Source organism: Lithobates pipiens, unplaced genomic scaffold, assembly GCF_037356315.1.
Source record: "Lithobates pipiens isolate NorthernLeopardFrog02 unplaced genomic scaffold, aLitPip1_a1.2 Scaffold_19, whole genome shotgun sequence".
Lineage (NCBI taxonomy): Eukaryota > Metazoa > Chordata > Amphibia > Anura > Ranidae > Lithobates > Lithobates pipiens.
The window spans coordinates 297,438,618-297,455,927 of record NW_027507764.1 but is presented as its reverse complement, the minus strand read 5'-3'; the positions used below and the strand labels follow the sequence as shown (position 1 = coordinate 297,455,927).

Sequence of the window (17,310 nt, the reverse complement as noted above, 5' to 3'; positions counted from 1 at the left end):
AAGGCATGGGTCCTCCCTCTCCAGACCATTATCAGGCACAAAATATAAAAAAAATGGCGCGGGGGTCCCCCCCAAAATCCACACCAGGCCCTTCAGGTCTGGTATGGATATTAAGGGGAAATCCACGACAAAAAAAAAAAATGACGTAGGGCCCCCCATGAAATCCATACCAGACCCTTATCTGAGCAAGCAACCTGGCAGGCCGTAGGAAAAGGGGGGCGATGAGATAGCGTCCCCCCTTCTGAACCGTACCAGGCCACATGCCCTCAACATGGGGAGGGTGCTTTGGGGTCCCCATGGGGACAACCCTTGCCCAGAGGTGGTGGGGGTCTGCGGGTGGGGGGCTATCGGAATCTGGAAGCCCCCTTTAACAAGGGGGCCCCCAGATCACGCCCACTATGTGAATGGGTATCGAGTACATTGTACCCCTACTTATTCACCATAAAAAAGTCAAAAAATTAAAATAACAGGAGACAGTTTTTGACAAGTCCCCTATTAAAAAAAAGTGTCCCGTGATGTAAATCCATCTTTAATCACAGCGCCGATGGACTGGAAAAAAATAATAATGGAAAAACACTGCCTCCATGGAAGGCGTCCCGCCGACTGTAGCCTTTTCATAATGACAACTAATATATAGCTGAGGGCAGGGCCACCAAGTGATGTAACCGGGTGACCCCACCCCTTCTTGGCCCCACCCTCAGCTATATAACAGCTTCGATCAGGAAAAGGCTTTGTTTTTCTGTTTTTTTTTTCTCTGGACCATCGGACGCCGTGATTTAAGATGGATGGACATCGTGGGACACTTTTTTTTTTAACCACTTCAATACAGGGCTTTTATACACCCTTCCTTACTAGACCAATTTTTAGCATTCAGCGCTCTCACACTTTGAATGACAATTACTCAGTCATGCTACACTCTACCCAAACCAATTTTTTCTCATTTTTTTTTCTCACAAGCAGAGCTTTCTTTTGGTGGTATTTAATTACTGCTGGGTTTTTTATTTTTTGCAATATACCGTATATACTCGAGTATAGGCCGACCTGAATATAAGCCGAGGCCCCCAATTTACCCCCAAAAAAACTGGCAAACTTATTGACTCGTGTATAAGCCGAGGGTGAGACATGCCTGTCCATCCCTGTGTGTGTGTCCGTCCATCCCTGTGTGTCCGTCCATCCCTGTGTGTCCGTCCATCCCTGTGTGTCCGTCCATCCATCCCTGTGTGTGTGTGTGTCCATCCATCCATCCATCCCTGTGTGTGTGTGTGTCCATCCATCCATCCATCCCTGTGTGTGTGTGTGTCCATCCATCCATCCATCCCTGTGTGTGTGTGTCTCCATCCATCCATCCCTGTGTGTGTGTGTCCATGTGTGTGTGTGTGTGTGTGTGTGTGTGTGTGTGTGTGTGTGTGTGTGTGTGTGTGTGTGTGTGTGTGTGTGTGTGTGTGTGTGTGTGTCCAGCCTACCTGTGTCCCGAGCCTGTGTCCCGAGCCTCCGTCCCGTGCCTTGCCTCCTTGCCTCCGTCCCATGTCGTGCCTTGCCTCCGTCCCATCCCGTCCCGTGCCGTGCCTTGCCTCCGTCCCGTGCCTTGCCAGGATCGCCGCTCTTCGGCGGCCATTCTAAAATTCAAAAGCCGCGCCTCCGCCTTCGCCTGTGATAGGCGGAACACTGAATTTCCCAGCAGCCTGTGTTCCGCCTATCACGGACATCGTCTCATCCTCGTCCGTAGTACGAGGATGAGACGATGTCCGTGATAGGCGGAACACAGGCTGCTGGGAAATTCAGTGTTCCGCCTATCACAGGCGAAGGCGGAGGCGCGGCGTTTGAAGGGTAGAATGTCCGCTGTCTGTCTGCTCGACACGCTGATCGAGCAGGCAGACAGCGATGACTCGAGTATAAGCCGAGGGGGGCACTTTCAGCCTCAAAAAAGAGGCTGAAAATCTCGGCTTATACTCGAGTATATACGGTAAGCGAAAAAATAGAGAACATCTTGAAAAAAAAACACTTTTGTTTTGTTTCTATTGTAAAATTTTGCAAATAAAACATTTTTCTTCATAAATGTGGGCCAAAATGTATACTGCTTCATATCTTTAGTAAAAATAACCCAAATAAGTGTATATTATTTGGTCTCTGTGAAAGTTATAGCGTCTAAAAAGCTATGGTGCAAATCATGAAAAATGATCACATCTGATCACACCTGATGCACTGAAGGCCTATCTAATTTCTTGAGAACCTAACAAGCCAGGAAAGTACAAATACCCCCCAAATTACCCCTTTTTGGAAAGCAGACATTCCAAGGTATTTAGTAAGAGGCATGGTGAGTTTTGTGAAGTTGTAATTTTTTCCCACAATTCTTGGGAAAATTATAAAAAAAAATGTGCACAAAGTTATTTCTCTTCCCACAGCACATGCATACTTGCAATGACACCCCAAAATACATTCTGCTACTCCTCCTGAGTATACTGATACCACATGTGTGAGACGTTTACATAGCCTGGCCACATACAGAGGTATAACATCCAAGTAGCACCGTCAGGCGTTCTACGAGCATAAATCTCATTTGATGACAACCTATCACACTTTTGAAGGCCCTGGAGCACCAGGTCAATGGAAACGCCCACAAAATTACCCCATTTTGGAAATCTAACACCCCACCATATAATCTGTGAGGCATAATGAGTCTTTTGAATGGTTCATTTTTTTTCCAGAAGTTTTTGGAAACTGTGGGAAAAAAAATTAAAACGCATTTTTTTTTTTTTACACAAAGATCCATTTATAAGATATTTCCAACACATAGTATGTACATAGCAAAAATTACACCCCGAAATACATTCTGCTACTTTTGATGCCGGAGGCATATGGGTATGTGCAGGTACGCATCCTGGATGTCTAAGCCCTTGTACACACGGTCGGAGATTCCGACAACCAAATCCGTCTGAGTTATTCCGACGGATTAATTCCGGAAGAGGTCCGGAAGTGATGTTGCATACAGACGGTTGGACCAAGTTGTCGGAAAATCCGATTGTACATAACGTGATGACGTTATTTCATTACGACGTGGACTACGTTCAGGCTAGTAGCCAATAGCTTTGGTCTAGGAATTTGATCTGAGCTTGCGTGGCACTTTGTCCGTTGGAGTAGGCTACACATGATCGGAGTATGTCCAATCGGAGCATTTTGTCGGAAAATTTTACCGGCAAGTTGGAATAGTTGGTCCGTCGGATATTCCGACGGAAACAGTCCAATGCAGACCACACACAGTCGGAATATCCGACAAAACGGTCCGATAGGAAAGATTCCGACGGAATCTCCGACCGTGTGTTCAAGGGCTAAGAATGCAAGGCAGTCCCCTTGATGGAGTGCAGCGACTACTGAGCGAACGGATTCCATTCTGAACCTCTGCACTTTTACAAAGTGATTGAGGGCTTTTAGGTCCAAGATCGGACATACCCATTCCTTCTTGGGTTCCGATTCCAGAACCGGTACAACCACCCTGCGATTCAGCTAATCCCTTTCCGCCCCCAAGAGGGCCTCCCGGCGAGACGGGGATACGGGTATGCTGGAGGGGAAGAGAGAAACTATCTTGTAGCCTGTGGAAATCAGTTCGCAGACCCATTGGTCGGATAACCGGGAGGACCACCGGGCTTCAAACTCCCGAAGGCGACCCCCCACCCGAGACATGGGTGGAGGCAAACCTTCATGCAGTAGCACTTTTATTCGCAGGCTTGTTAGGCTTGCGGTTTCAGGGACGTTTTTGACCGTCCGTGGATGTCCTGTTGGGCTGGGGACGTTTCATCAAAGCTACGGGCAGACAAAAAAGCCGTTTGTGAGCGGAAAAAGAGGGCCCTTGCCTACGCCGTGGCTCCTTAGCCTTCCTGGCCTGTGGGAGTAAGGTACTCTTACCACCGGTGGCATTTTTAATAATGTCATCTAATGATGCTCCAAAGAGCTGGTCACCAAGGAAGGGAAGATCCGTCAGGGCTTTTTTGGATGCCTGGTCAGCAGACCAGCATTTTAGCCAAATTAGGCACCTCAGCACCACAGCTGACACTGAAGCCCTGGATAAAGGAGGGAGAGTATCCAGGGCCGCGTCACAGACATACTTAAGGCATTGCACTAGTTGGTCTGCTAGTTCCACAGACAGGAGAAGCCTGTTGCTCTCCCAAAACGCAGTGCAAACGTTTTGCCCACTCAGTCGGTGTCTGCAACACAAGTGCGGAGGCCAGTACTGGTCACACGGCTGACCCCACAACCGTAACTGCCTTCCTGTCCGTGGGATCCTTGAATGCAGGAGTCCCCTCAACCGGGATCGTGGTTACTTTATTTAACCTGGATACTGGGGGGTCCACGACCGGAGGAGACAACCATTTTTTGAGAAGGCTCTCCTCAAAAGGGTGACGCACTGCCATGTATTTGGGGACCAAAAAGGTCCATTGCGGGCGACCCCATTCCTTGTAAATGAACTTGTCAAAATAAGTCAGTTACGGGAACACCTTAGGTGAATGTGCTCTTTGCGGGACCCAAAAGGGCCCGGTACATCAGCAGAGGGATCTGCTGGCTCCTGAATCTTCAGGGTATCACGCACAGCTGTGTTAAGTGCTCCAACAAGTGCTTTGTCGCGCCCGGACCCAGACGGAGACCCATCCTCACTTTCTGAACGGTCCTGGTCAGTGTCGCCTGACAAGACAGAGCAGGGGTCACCAGCCTCAGCAGGATCCGAGTCTGCGTCAGAGCTCTCCCCAGAGGACGGGGGGGGGGGGGGCAGGGGCCTCTTTAATGCACCTTTCTTTCCACAAACCGCCTCCATCTTGGCAACAAACTAATTGAGGACCGCCGTCAGGGTGTCCATGGGCACTGTGCAATGCTGACCCTACCTTGTCTGCCACTCGAAGGGGACTTAGGACAGTGACAGTCCCACCCTCCTTGCCACCGCTGACTGAGGGGCTCTTTCCCGCCGGACTCACCGCCCTGAGGAGTTCTGCGCTGTTCACAAGTAGTGCCTGTAGTCCCTGAGTGCTCCCAAGTCCAGAGGAAACAAAAGTTGTGTCAGTGGTAGGCGCTAGAATGAGCGCTAAAACGTTCTAGAAAAGTGCTCAGGCTTCAATAAAATGGCCGCCCATCGTCCAGTACAGACAGGAAACACAGAAACACAGAGAAAATGGCTGTGAGAGCACATGAGCCATGCCGCTGCTATAGAACACTGAAAAATCCAATTCCAAAAAATGGCCGTCAGCAGCTCCATGAGGTACAGAAAGAAAGAAAGAATGATAACAGAGACACAGTGCTACACCAGACCACATCAGACCCTCACAGGCACCTTCCAGGAGCTTAACACACGGGACCCAGGACACCTCTAGCCAGCCAGCCCCCCATCTCAGATGAGAGCCCACAGAGATCCCCTGTATATGCACACATACACCACTCAGCATCCACATGCAGCATTCCCCAAGGGAGGGGGGAGGGAAGAAAGGGACAGGGGAGAGAAGAGAGGGAGGTGAGGGTCCTCCGAATTGACCTCCCAGGGAATTCCCAGCCAATCAGCCCCGCCGGGGAAGGGAGAGCTGCACTTACCAGTCCTGAAGAGCTGGGAGACATTCCATTGCAGAACCACTCACTGATCAGTACAGGGTAGCTGTTGGCCTCGGCATACTATGACACAGACATCAGTAGCCTGGTCATATGTATGCCCCGGAACATAAAAGCTCACCGACACCCTCTGGAGCTGTGGTTTCATCGTGGCCTGCCGAGCCGTAGCTGCGACCTGCACACACTCAATGGCCGGACCGGGGAGACTACAAGGATAAGGTTATCCAGCCTGTCACCCAGGCTGCTGTTTATAGCTGATCGCAGGATCATTCATCTTGCGCAAAAAGCCAAGCTTCTGCATAAAAAAGCATGGACCGATGGGCCCGCAGGGTTCTTAGGTCCTTCTCCTACACTAGGCAAAATAAAACTAAGGTCTGTCTGCAGATGGGAGGGTTGTTAACCAAGGGACTGCCCCCCTGGGCGGAACTAAGAGTTCTGAGTGTTGTGTTATAACTATGCCTAGTATTCTCCTAGTGATAAGGCTAACAACCCATTTGTTACAGAGAGGAGCTGTGTCAGTCGCTGAATATAAGAGAAAAGTAATTTTTCTCCTTCACTGATGACCACTGATGAGCTGCATTGATAATCACTGATTATCAGTGCCTCCTATCATGGTAAATGTCCTCTGTCACACTTGCCAACATTTGTTTACATGCGATTGAACACAGCTGATCACATAGTAAAGGGCCACTTACCTTGATCTGCAATCAGCTGGTTCCGAAGGACACAGCGAACACAGAGTGTGCCTGTTGCGGTTCTGGGAGGACGTCAATACACACCTTACCAGAAATGGACAACCCACACTGTAGCCATCTTTCCACTATCGGTCGGCGAGGGATTAAAGTAAAACATTAAAAATGCACAATTCCTTTAAATAATATGCTTGAGAAATGCCTTCACGTGAAGTGACACACGTTTTAGAAATGTTTGAAAGGGAAAATTGGAATGACATTTCCCAGCCAGGTTTGTTCTGTTTGTAAACCCTGAGGGATGTGTACCAATCCTAAAGTGATATTAAAAATACAGTTCAGCAGGAAGCAGCTCTTTTAACAATGCTTAAAGGGCAACAATAAAAAGGGGCAAATATTTCAATGCCCTAGCACAAATGGGCTCTCACTTGCTGCTAATGTATGTGTTGTGCTAAGGGATGGGTGTGCATGGAATGCAGAATATGTGTGGTGTATATTGGGGAGTTGGCTCATACTTAATTAGGCCATGCTCTATATTACATGCAATTTAACCATGCCTGCTTTTCTAGGTACATGTCAGAATATGAAAGAAGGTAGCCTTCTTGACTGCTGAATGCAACAGAAAATAAGCAAATAAAGCAGCTAACAATTAAAGTAAAAATAAAAGTGAGATAAAAATCATCCTTGGACAAGTTTTCAGTGATTTCTTTAATCAAAATAATGAGGAAAAAAAGAGTTGTTGCCCATTGCAACCAATCCAAATTTTGCTTTTCCAGAATATAGAAGATAAATTCTGATTCGTTACATTTTAATTTCTCACATTTTTATAATATTTTTTATAAATAGCTATGGTCTATTTATAAAATTATTTGCTGTGCTAATGTCCCAAGCATTCGCACAGTCATCACTAATTTTCTGTGTAATTTGTGTAGCATGTTGACTTCCTATGATTGTCAACTTCATTTACTGGTCATAATGCAGTATTTTCCTCAGTCACAGTTCAGTGAGCAAAATAAGTATTTGATCCCCAAGCAAAACGTGACTTGTACTTGGTGGAGAAACCCTTGTTGGCAAGCACCCTTGTTGGCAAGGTAAGACATTTCCTTTAGTTAGTGATTACGTTTTCACACATTTCAGGAAGGATTTTGGTCCAGTCTTTTTTTACAGATCTTCTCTAAATCAGTTTCTTGGCTGTCAGTTGGCAACTCAAAGTTTCAGCTCCCTCTCGAGACTGGCTAGCACATTAGGTCACTCCATGACCTAATGTGCTTCTTCTAAAACCACTCCTTTGTTGCCTTGTTGTTATGTTTTGGGTCATTGTCATGGTGAAAGACTCATCCATGACCCATCTTTATTGTTCTAGCTGAGGGAAGAAGATACTAATACAAGATTTTACAATACATGGCCCGTCCATTAGCCCCTCAATTTGGCAAAGTTGGCCTGTACCTTTAGCAGAGGAACAGCCCCAAAGCATAATGTTTCCACCTCCATGCTTGACTGTAGGGATTGTGTTCTTAGGGTCATAGTCAGCATTCATCTTTTTTCAAGGGCTGGGCTGTGCAGGAGTCAAGAGCAGATGGCTTTGGTTCTTAGTGGCACGCTGAGAGGCAGAGTCAGCTGCTGATTAGGCATTATTATTATTGTCAGAATTCTTCCAAACCTTGGAGTGACTCTATGACATCAGCCAACAGTGAGCTTTAGACCACTTTCAGCTGATTCTGGGTCATGGGAGAGCACAAGTGCACTCCTGTGACCCAGAAGGGAAGCAAAAATATTTGGCCATTCTTCTCTTTTAAAATCATTTCTCAAGTAATTTTCACATTTTACAAATTTAGCGGTACACATTTTTATTGCGTTAAATGTAGAGATTTGTAGATCCGTCAATTGATTATGTGTAGGTTACTTTCTTCAATAACTCTGACTAATTGCTTAACAGCTATAGAAATAAGAGATCAGTCAGTGGATTTTTTTTTTCTTTAATAAACCACCCAACTTACAGATTTGCATTGTGAGAGCAGTAAACCAGATCCACTTTGTAGCACTTGAAAGTAGATCCTGTATATGTAATGAACAAAAATGGCTGCACCCATGTACATATATCATTACAAGCAACACACAGACACAATATTTTTCAAAAAAGGTACACACATTCATAAGAGTATTTACATTAAGCCCTTCTTATTTACATGTATATCTAAAAAGTCCCTGGAAACTATACATTCGTTTTAGAATGGACCTATCATTAAAGCGGGAGTACACCGGGACTCCGCGTTTTTTTTAAAAGCCAGCAGCTACAAATACTGCAGCTGCTGACTTTTAAAATAGTGACACTTACCTGTCCAGCGCGCCCGCGATGTCGGCACCCGAAGCCGATCTCTAGATCGTCTTGTCGGGTGCTGCCGCCGCCATCTTGGGTATGGGAATCAGGAAATGGAGCCTTTCGGCTTCATTTCCCGGTTCCCTACTGCGCATGCGCGAATCGCGCTGCGCAATAAGGATGGTCCCCGCTGCCTCTGGGATCTGTGTGTTTCCCAGCAGGCAGCGGGGCACTTGCGGAAAGGGGCGGGCACTTGCGGAAAGGGGCGTAATCTATGCCCCTTTCCGCAGAGAGCTATCCCGGAAGTGGGTGCAGAATACCTGTACTGTACAGGTATCTGCACCCCCCTCCCCCCTGAAAGGTGCCAATTGTGGCGCCGGAGGGGGGGAGGGTTCCGATGAGCGGAGGTCCACTTTAGGGTGGACCTCCGCTTTAAAATTCAAACATTTGTTCAAAAGTGCTTCTCATGAATAAAAACTACCATTGCCAAGATGCATTTTGTAAAAATGTGAAGTCAGCAGACCACATAATCTCAATATATAACAAGAAAATAGGGCTGATCCCAAGTTGCAAACAATGTTTATGCTGCTATACGGCTCTAAGTACAAAAGCGTAAAAAGAACAACTTTTTTTGTTATATTTAATATAAACCTTTTCGTTAGAAAGTCTTATGCCTCATACACACGGTCGCAAATTCCATCGGAAAAAGTTAGATTAGGATTATGTTGTCAGAAAATCCGATCGTGTGTGGGCTGTATCGGACTTTTTCTGTCGGAATTTCCAGCAGAAAAAGTTTGAGAGCTGGAATTAAAATTTTCCGACAACAAAATCCGATCGGACTTTTTCCAATCGTGTGCAGAGAATTCCAATACACAAAGTGCCACGCATGCTCAGAAAAAAATTGGAGAAGTCACCTCGTTCCAAACGATCGGACTTTCCATCAACTTTGTGCGACCGCGTGTATGCAAGACTAGTTTCGGCCAAAATCCGTCAGAAAAAATCAGAACGGATTTTGTGGTCGGAATGGCCGTGTGTATGGAGCATTAGTGTGGTGGCCGCTACTGATAGTTGCAGCACTAATTTTGAACCCCCTAAAGGTAGCACTGCACTATTTTCACCCAAACATTGCAGGCCATGTTCACCTTGGTTTAGGGTTGGGATTTTACTGGCCACCATTGTTTTTAAAAATATTTAAAGTGGTTCTTTACCCTAAAGGGGAAGTTCCGCTAATCTTATCCCTCCCCCCTCCGGTGCCACAATCGGCACCTTTCAGGGGGGAGGGGGGTGCAGTTACCTGGATAATCCAGGTATCTGCACCCACTTCTGGGCAACGCTTCACTTCCCGATTCCCTGACAGAGGATGGCGGCGGGGGCAGCAGCGAGACGAGCGATCGCTCGTCATCTGCCGCCGATATCGCTGAATCCTGGGACAGGTAAGTGTGATTTTATTAAAAGTCAGCAGCTGCAATATTAGTAGCTGCTGGCTTTTAATATTCTTTTTAGGTGCAGAACCACTTTAACTCCCTAGCTCAGTGGTTATCAAACTTACAAGATATAGGGGGCCTCAACTTCTGCCTCTGACATCGCTAAATTGCAGCACATAGGGTTAAGTATATGGAATACACAGGAAAATAGGAGAAATTTACAATGGCACGCCATCAGTGGCTGGGCTGAAATGCATGTGGGGCAGAGTCGCACATACTGATATCACACACTGCTGTCTAGGAAGGCAGCTGTGTTTCTGTAAGTGAATTAGCATTTTATAAATTGGCAAATATCCAGGGTAATGTTTGATCTAGATAGTACACACAAATCTTTTATTATACAATCTAGGATATAGAATCTGCCCACAAATTACGTTTACTGGTAACGCTACCTGTATCAGGTTGCCATATATCAGAAGCATTTTTATACATTTCATATGTAGATAGATAGACAGCAATGAAACAATTATCACTGTTGTGTACAGTATACTAATTTTCTTAGAAGCTTCTTAGTCTTGTTTGAAAATTGTCCTAAAGAAAAAAGATGAGGGCTGAAAAATGTTACCATAACCTTCTAAAATATTCATACACAGTTATAAACAGCAAAAATCACCTAAAATGTTCAAAGACCTGTTCCTGCAACCAGTCATACACAAAACCATAGAAAGAACAGCAAACAAAAGCACAATTAAGAACTAACAACAACAAGACACTATACTTTGCTATTTATTATATATGTATTTTTTCTTTTTGCCTGTAGATGTCATTGTTGCTCACACAGCGTTTCTAACACCCTAGCCTAGAGAACAAAATGACGGTCGTTGCAATACTTTCTGTCACACCATATTTATGCAGCAGTCTTACAAGCACATTTTTATTTAAAAAAAAATATGACAACAGTACAGTTAGCCCAATGTTTTTATATATATTGTGAAAGATAATGTTATGCTGAGTAAATTGATAACCAACATGTCACGCTTTAAAATTGCGACAAACTTTTATCCTTAAAAATATCCAAAGGCAAAGTTTTAAAAATTCTTTCTCTGCATGTTTTAATTTTCAGAGGAGGTCCAGGGCTAGAATTATTGCTCTCGCTCTAACAATTGTGGCGATACCTCACATGTGTGGTTTGAACACCGTATTCATATGCGAGTGCTACTCACGTATGTGTTCGCTATTGCACGCGAGCTAGGTGGGGCGGGGTATGTTTAAAAACATTTTTTCTTATTTATTTTACATTTTATTTTTACACTGTTCTTTTAAAAAAAAATGTGTCACTTTTATTCCTATTACAAGGAATGTAAACATCCCTTGGAATAGAAAAAAAAAAAGCATGACAGGACCTCTTAAATATGAGATCTGGGGTAAAAAAGACCTCAGATCTAATTTACACTAAAATGCAATATATATATATATATATATATATATATATATATATATATATATATATATATATATATATATATATATATATATATATATACATATACATACAGTGCCTTGCGAAAGTATTCGGCCCCCTTGAACTTTTCAACCTTTTGCCACATTTCAGGCTTCAAACATAAAGATATAATTTTTTTATTTTTTGTGAAGAATCACCAACAAGTGGGACACAATTGTGAAGTGGAACGAAATCTATTGGATTTTTGAAACTTTTTTAACTAATAAAAAAATGAAAAGTGGGGCGTGCAAAATTATTCGGCCCCCTTGCATTAATACTTTGTAGAGCCACCTCTTGCTGCGATTACAGCTGCAAGTCGCTTGGGGTATGTATCAGTTTTGCACATCGAGAGACTGAAATTCTTGCCCATTCTTCCTTGCAAAACAGCTCGAGCTCAGTGAGGTTGGATGGAGAGCGTTTGTGAACAGCAGTTTTCAGCTCTTTTCACAGATTCTCGATTGAATTCAGGTCTGGACTTTGACTTGGCCATTCTAACACCTGGATACGTTTACTTGTGAACCATTCCTTTGTAGATTTTGCTGTATGTTTGGGATCATTGTCTTGTTGGAAGATAAATCTCTGTCCCAGTTTCAGGTCTTTTGCAGACTCCAACAGGTTTTCATCCAGAATGGTCCTGTATTTGGCTGCATCCATCTTCCCCTCAATTTAACCATCTTCCCTGTCCCTGCTAAAGAAAAGCAGGCCCAAACCATGATGCTGCCACCACCATGTTTGACAGTGGGGATGGTGTGTGGAGGGTGATGAGCTGTGTTGCTTTTACGCCAAACATATCGTTTTGCATTGTGGGCAAAAAGTTCGATTTTGGTTTCATCTGACCAGAGCACCTTCTTCCACATGTTTGGTGTGTCTCCCAGGTGGCTTGTGGCAAACTTTAGATGAGACTTTTTATGGATATCTTTGAGAAATGGCTTTCTTCTTGCCACTCTTCCATAAAGGCCAGATTTGTGCAGTGTACGACTGATTGTTGTCCTATGGACAGACTCTCCCACCTCAGCTGTAGTTCTCTGCAGTTCATCCAGAGTGATCATGGGCCTCTTGGCTGCATCTCTGATCAGTCTTCTTCTTGTCTGAGCTGAAAGTTTAGAGGGACGGCCAGGTCTTGGTAGATTTGCAGTGGTCTGATACTCCTTCCATTTCAAAATGATCGCTTGTACAGTGCTCCTTGGGATGTTTAAAGCTTGGGAAATCTTTTTGTATTCAAATCCGGCTTTAAACTTCTCCACAACAGTATTACGGACCTGCCTGGTGTGTTCCTTGGTCTTCATGATGCTCTCTGCGCTTTCAACAGAACCCTGAGACTATCACAGAGCAGGTGCATTTATACAGAGACTTGATTACGCACAGGTGGATTCTATTTATCACCATCAGTCATTTAGGACAACATTGGATCATTCAGAGATCCTCGCTGAACTTCTGGAGTGAGTTTGCTGCACTGAAAGTAAAGGGGCCGAATAATTTTGCACGCACCACTTTTCAGTTTTTTATTTGCTAAAAAAGTTCAAATTATCCAATAGATTTCGTTCCACTTCACAATTGTGTCCCACTTGTTGGTGATTCTTCACAAAAAATTAAAATTTTATATATTTATGTTTGAAGCCTGAAATGTGGCAAAAGGTTGAAAAGTTCAAGGGGGCCGAATACTTTCGCAAGGCACTATATATATATATATATATATATATATATATATATCAAAAAAATTATTAAAAGTAATTTGGAAAAAAAAATGTCCTTTTAAGAGCTATGGGCAGAAGTGAAATTTTGAAGTCCCTATGGAGACGAGTAGGAGCCTCCATGCCTAACAAGGAGAACAACCCGATCGCCTCCGCCGATACCGACGGCTCCGGTAAGAGGCAGAGGGCATCGGAGAGCGGCGGGAGCCCCTCTCCCACCGCTGATAAAAGTGATCTCACAGCCAATCCGCCACAGAGACCACTTTTATCTTGTAGCGGACCGTCCGCTGAAGAAGAGGATACCGGGGTTATGGCAGCTAGCTGCTGCCATAACAACGATACTCCTCTTCAAAGTAGTGATGCATAACGACGGCGGACGTAAGTGGTTAAATGATGTTAAGCCTGGGTTCACACTGTTGCGATCTCATACGTCGCATGCGATTCGTACCTGTACCGCAGGTGCCGATCACATGCAATGTCTGAGCAATGCGATTTCAGCCATACGGTTGTATGGCTGAACTCGCATTGGATTCGCACAGAAAATAGTGCAGATACTTTTTTCCCGCACTAGAATCAGATCGCATGGGTGTTCTCACCTATGCGATCCAATTCCGGTGTGAATTCAGTTTGCACTGCAATCTGTGAACTAAACTGGGGCATCATTAACTTTGTTAATCACACCCGCAGCGCAGCAGTGTGAACTGCCTGCGAGAGAGGAGCGATGAGGGAACCGGTGCTAGAATCTCGCTGGTTCCCGCATCGCACTAGTGTGAACCCAGAGTTTAATCACTTTTTCACAATCCAGTAACAGACAGTTATCAGTTGTTGATGCTTTGTCACAAGGAGTTACCGAGAATCAGTAAAAATGTGTGGTAAGATCTAGTTGTTGAAGGGCAGAATGAAGCACTACAGAGATGAATTTTACTTCTTAAATATTGCTGCCATTTCTAAGCAATTAACAGAGGAAAACAGCAATAAAGCAATTTAGGACAGTTAGTTAGGTGTGAAAATCTGCCATTCAACATTTTTTGCTACAAGAATAAGTGCATTGAGTACTGCTCTATCATAGCATTGGTGGTCCCCCATTACTTTCGCAGGACAGTGTTCTTATTGCCAAGGCATACCATATAAAGGAGATTATGCCACGTACACATGAGCGGATTTTCCGTCAGAAAAAACTGGGATGGTTTTTCCGATGAAATTCCGCTCAAGCTTGGCTTGCATACACACGGTCACACAAAAGTTCTCTGAACTTTCGCCTGTCAAGAACGCGGTGACGCACAACACTACGACGAGCTGAGAAAATTCAGTTCAATGCTTCCAAGCATGCGTCAAATTGTTTCCGAGCATGCTTAGGAATTTGTACAGACAATCGGAATATCCGACCGAAAAATAGAGAACCTGCTCTCAATCTTTTGCTGGCTGGAATTCTGCCAACAAAAGTCCAATGGAGCATACACGCGGCCGGAATTTCTGACCAAAAGCTCACATCCGACTTTTGCTGGCAAAAATTCTGATCATGTGTATAGGGATTTATTGTATACTTCTTGTGTATGAAGCATGAATGATCCTAACTGTGGACACAGTAAGCCAGCATTACTGACAATCTGATAGGATGAGATCTAATTGTATTTATCTTTGGCTATAAGGTACTGTTAAAAAAACAACCCAGTGTTTCACAATATTGCCCCAAATGTTATTGATAGGGAATGCAGGTTGGTGTATAACAAAACCTTTAATTCCTTATTTACAGCAGTGTGGTTCTTCACATGATTATAAAAGTACATAAAACAAGTCCAGACAATTGGATGAATTTCCCCAATCTCATTTTTTCTGGGGAAACTATGACTGTCAGTGAGTTAGTATTTCTTTTCACATAAGTGGATTCAGCATTATGGCTATAAGGTATCAGGCTGAGGAGTATGTTTCCCTGCACAAACAGAAAAGGTGTTCTTCTGTAGATGAGGGCCAGTCCAATCATATGGCTTTGATTGGTATATTGTAGTTTCGGTCATCATCAGTCATGAGACAGATCTCATTCCAGTCTCTTTTGTAATCCTCAGGGTAATAAATTTCAAAGTCTTCAGTATTCATTTTAGCCAACCGGAACAATTTTATCTTGACTTCAAGAGCATAGCCCACCAAACACAAATCAGCCTTAATAAAGAAAGAAAAACTGTTAATATGCATCATATAATCCCCTAGTTGAGTGGTCCACTAAATATCAGGACACAAAAATCCTTCAGACAGTACCTTACTGTTTAACCATTTAAACCGTGGAAGGTTTACCCCCCTTCATGACCAGGCCATTTTTCGCGATACGGCACTGCGTTACTTTAACTGATAATTGCGTGGTTGTGAGACGCTGTACAAAATAAAATTGACATCCTTTTTTCCTACACAAATAGAGCTTTCTTTTGGTATTTAACCACTTGCTTACTGGGCACTTAAACCCCCCTCCTGCCCAGACCAATTTTCAGCTTTCAGCGCTGATGCACTTTGAATGAAAATTGCGCTGTCATACAACACTGTACCCAAATGACATTTTTATAATTTTTTTCCCACAAATAGAGCTTTCTTTTGGTGGTATTTATTTACAGCTGGGAGTTTTATTTTTTGCTAAACAAACAAAAAAAGATGCAAAATAAAAAAAAATTTAAAATCATGTTTCATAGTTTGTTATAAAATTTTGCAAACAGGTCATTTTTCTCCTTCATTGAAATGCGCTGATGAGGCGGCACTGGTGGGCACTGATAGGCTGCACTGGTGGGCACTGATAGGCACGGTTAAGGTGGCACTGATGGGCACAGATAAGATGGCACGGATGGGTGGCACGGATGGGTACCACTGATAGATGGGACTGATGGGCACTGATAGGTGGCACTGCTGGGCACTGGTAGATGACACTGATGGGCACGGATATGTGGCATATGAGGTGCAGCACTGTTGTTGAGGCAGATTGTGGGCACTGATAGGTGGCACTGATGGGTGGCACTATGGGCACGGATGGGTGGCACTATGGGCACTAATGGGTGGCACTATGGGCACTAAGGGTTGGCACTATGGGCACTAAGGGGTGGTACTTATGGGTGGCACTTTTACTTTATTTAGGTGGCACTGGCAGGGGGCAGGTGGGCACTAATGACTTGGCCATGATCGGGACTGAAGTCCCTCTCACAGCCGCCGGTGATCGGCTTTTTTTTTCTCCTCGCGCTATCAGCGAGAGGAGGAAAAATAGCCGATTGCCGGCTGTTGTGATCACATGATCAGCTGTCATTGGCTGACAACTGATCACGTGGTAAGGTGTCGGGATCGACCCCTTGCTCCAATCTGTGATCAGGCGAGTCTCATAGACTCGCTGATCACAGAGCGCACCGCGCGCCCCCCTCGTGCACGGGACGACGTCAATAGACGTCGTCCCGGCAAAGGAGGTCCACGCTGTAGCCGTCAGCGCGGATCTCAAGCGTTTAATCACCTCTGTGGTTTTTATTTTTTGCGCTATAAACAAAAAAGCTGACAATTTTGAAAGAAAGAACAATATTTTTTACTTTCTGCTACAAAACATATCTAATAAAAAATAAATCTAATTTCTTCATCAGTTTAGGCCACTATGTATTCTGCTACATAGAAACACAAGATCTCCATCTTTGTCCCTCACAGAACAGCGGTCTGCCTTGTTTACAATCGGCGGGCCGTGGCGCCCACCAGACCCGCTGATTGGCTCCAGCACAGTCCAAACACAGTGGGAGCGGGCTCGCCAGTGGCATGCTCGCGCCTCAGACCCACTGCACAAAATCATGTACCTGTACAGGATTTCGCGCAGGAAGGCGGCCCTGCCACAGTATATATGCGTGGGGCGGTCCTTAAGTGGTTAAAGTGATTTTAAAGTCAAATTTTTACTTATTTTGAAATAACGAACATGTTATTTTTACCTGCAGTGTATTTGCACAGAGCAGCCTGATCTGTGCCTCTTCTCTGGTCCCTCTTCGCTGCTCCTAGCCCCTCCCTCCTGTCGAGTTCCCCTGACGGCAAGCAGCTTGCTATGGAGTCACCGGAACCGAGCTGCCGTTCAGCCCCGCCCCTTTCTCTCCTGACTGGCTGACTT

General features: G+C 44.6%; 1 protein-coding gene across 1 annotated transcript in view; it reads right to left on the bottom strand.

Annotated features, from left to right (window-relative positions):
• Positions 1-14,921: 14,921 nt before the first annotated feature.
• Positions 14,922-17,310, bottom strand: part of OTULINL (OTU deubiquitinase with linear linkage specificity like) — a 120,738-nt gene continuing 118,349 nt past the window's right edge. Inside the window, exon 8 of the mRNA XM_077492015.1 lies at positions 14,922-15,362. Within this exon, the coding sequence (XP_077348141.1) occupies positions 15,183-15,362 (180 nt within the window). The 3' untranslated portion in view covers positions 14,922-15,182. The remainder of the gene's footprint in view (positions 15,363-17,310) is intronic.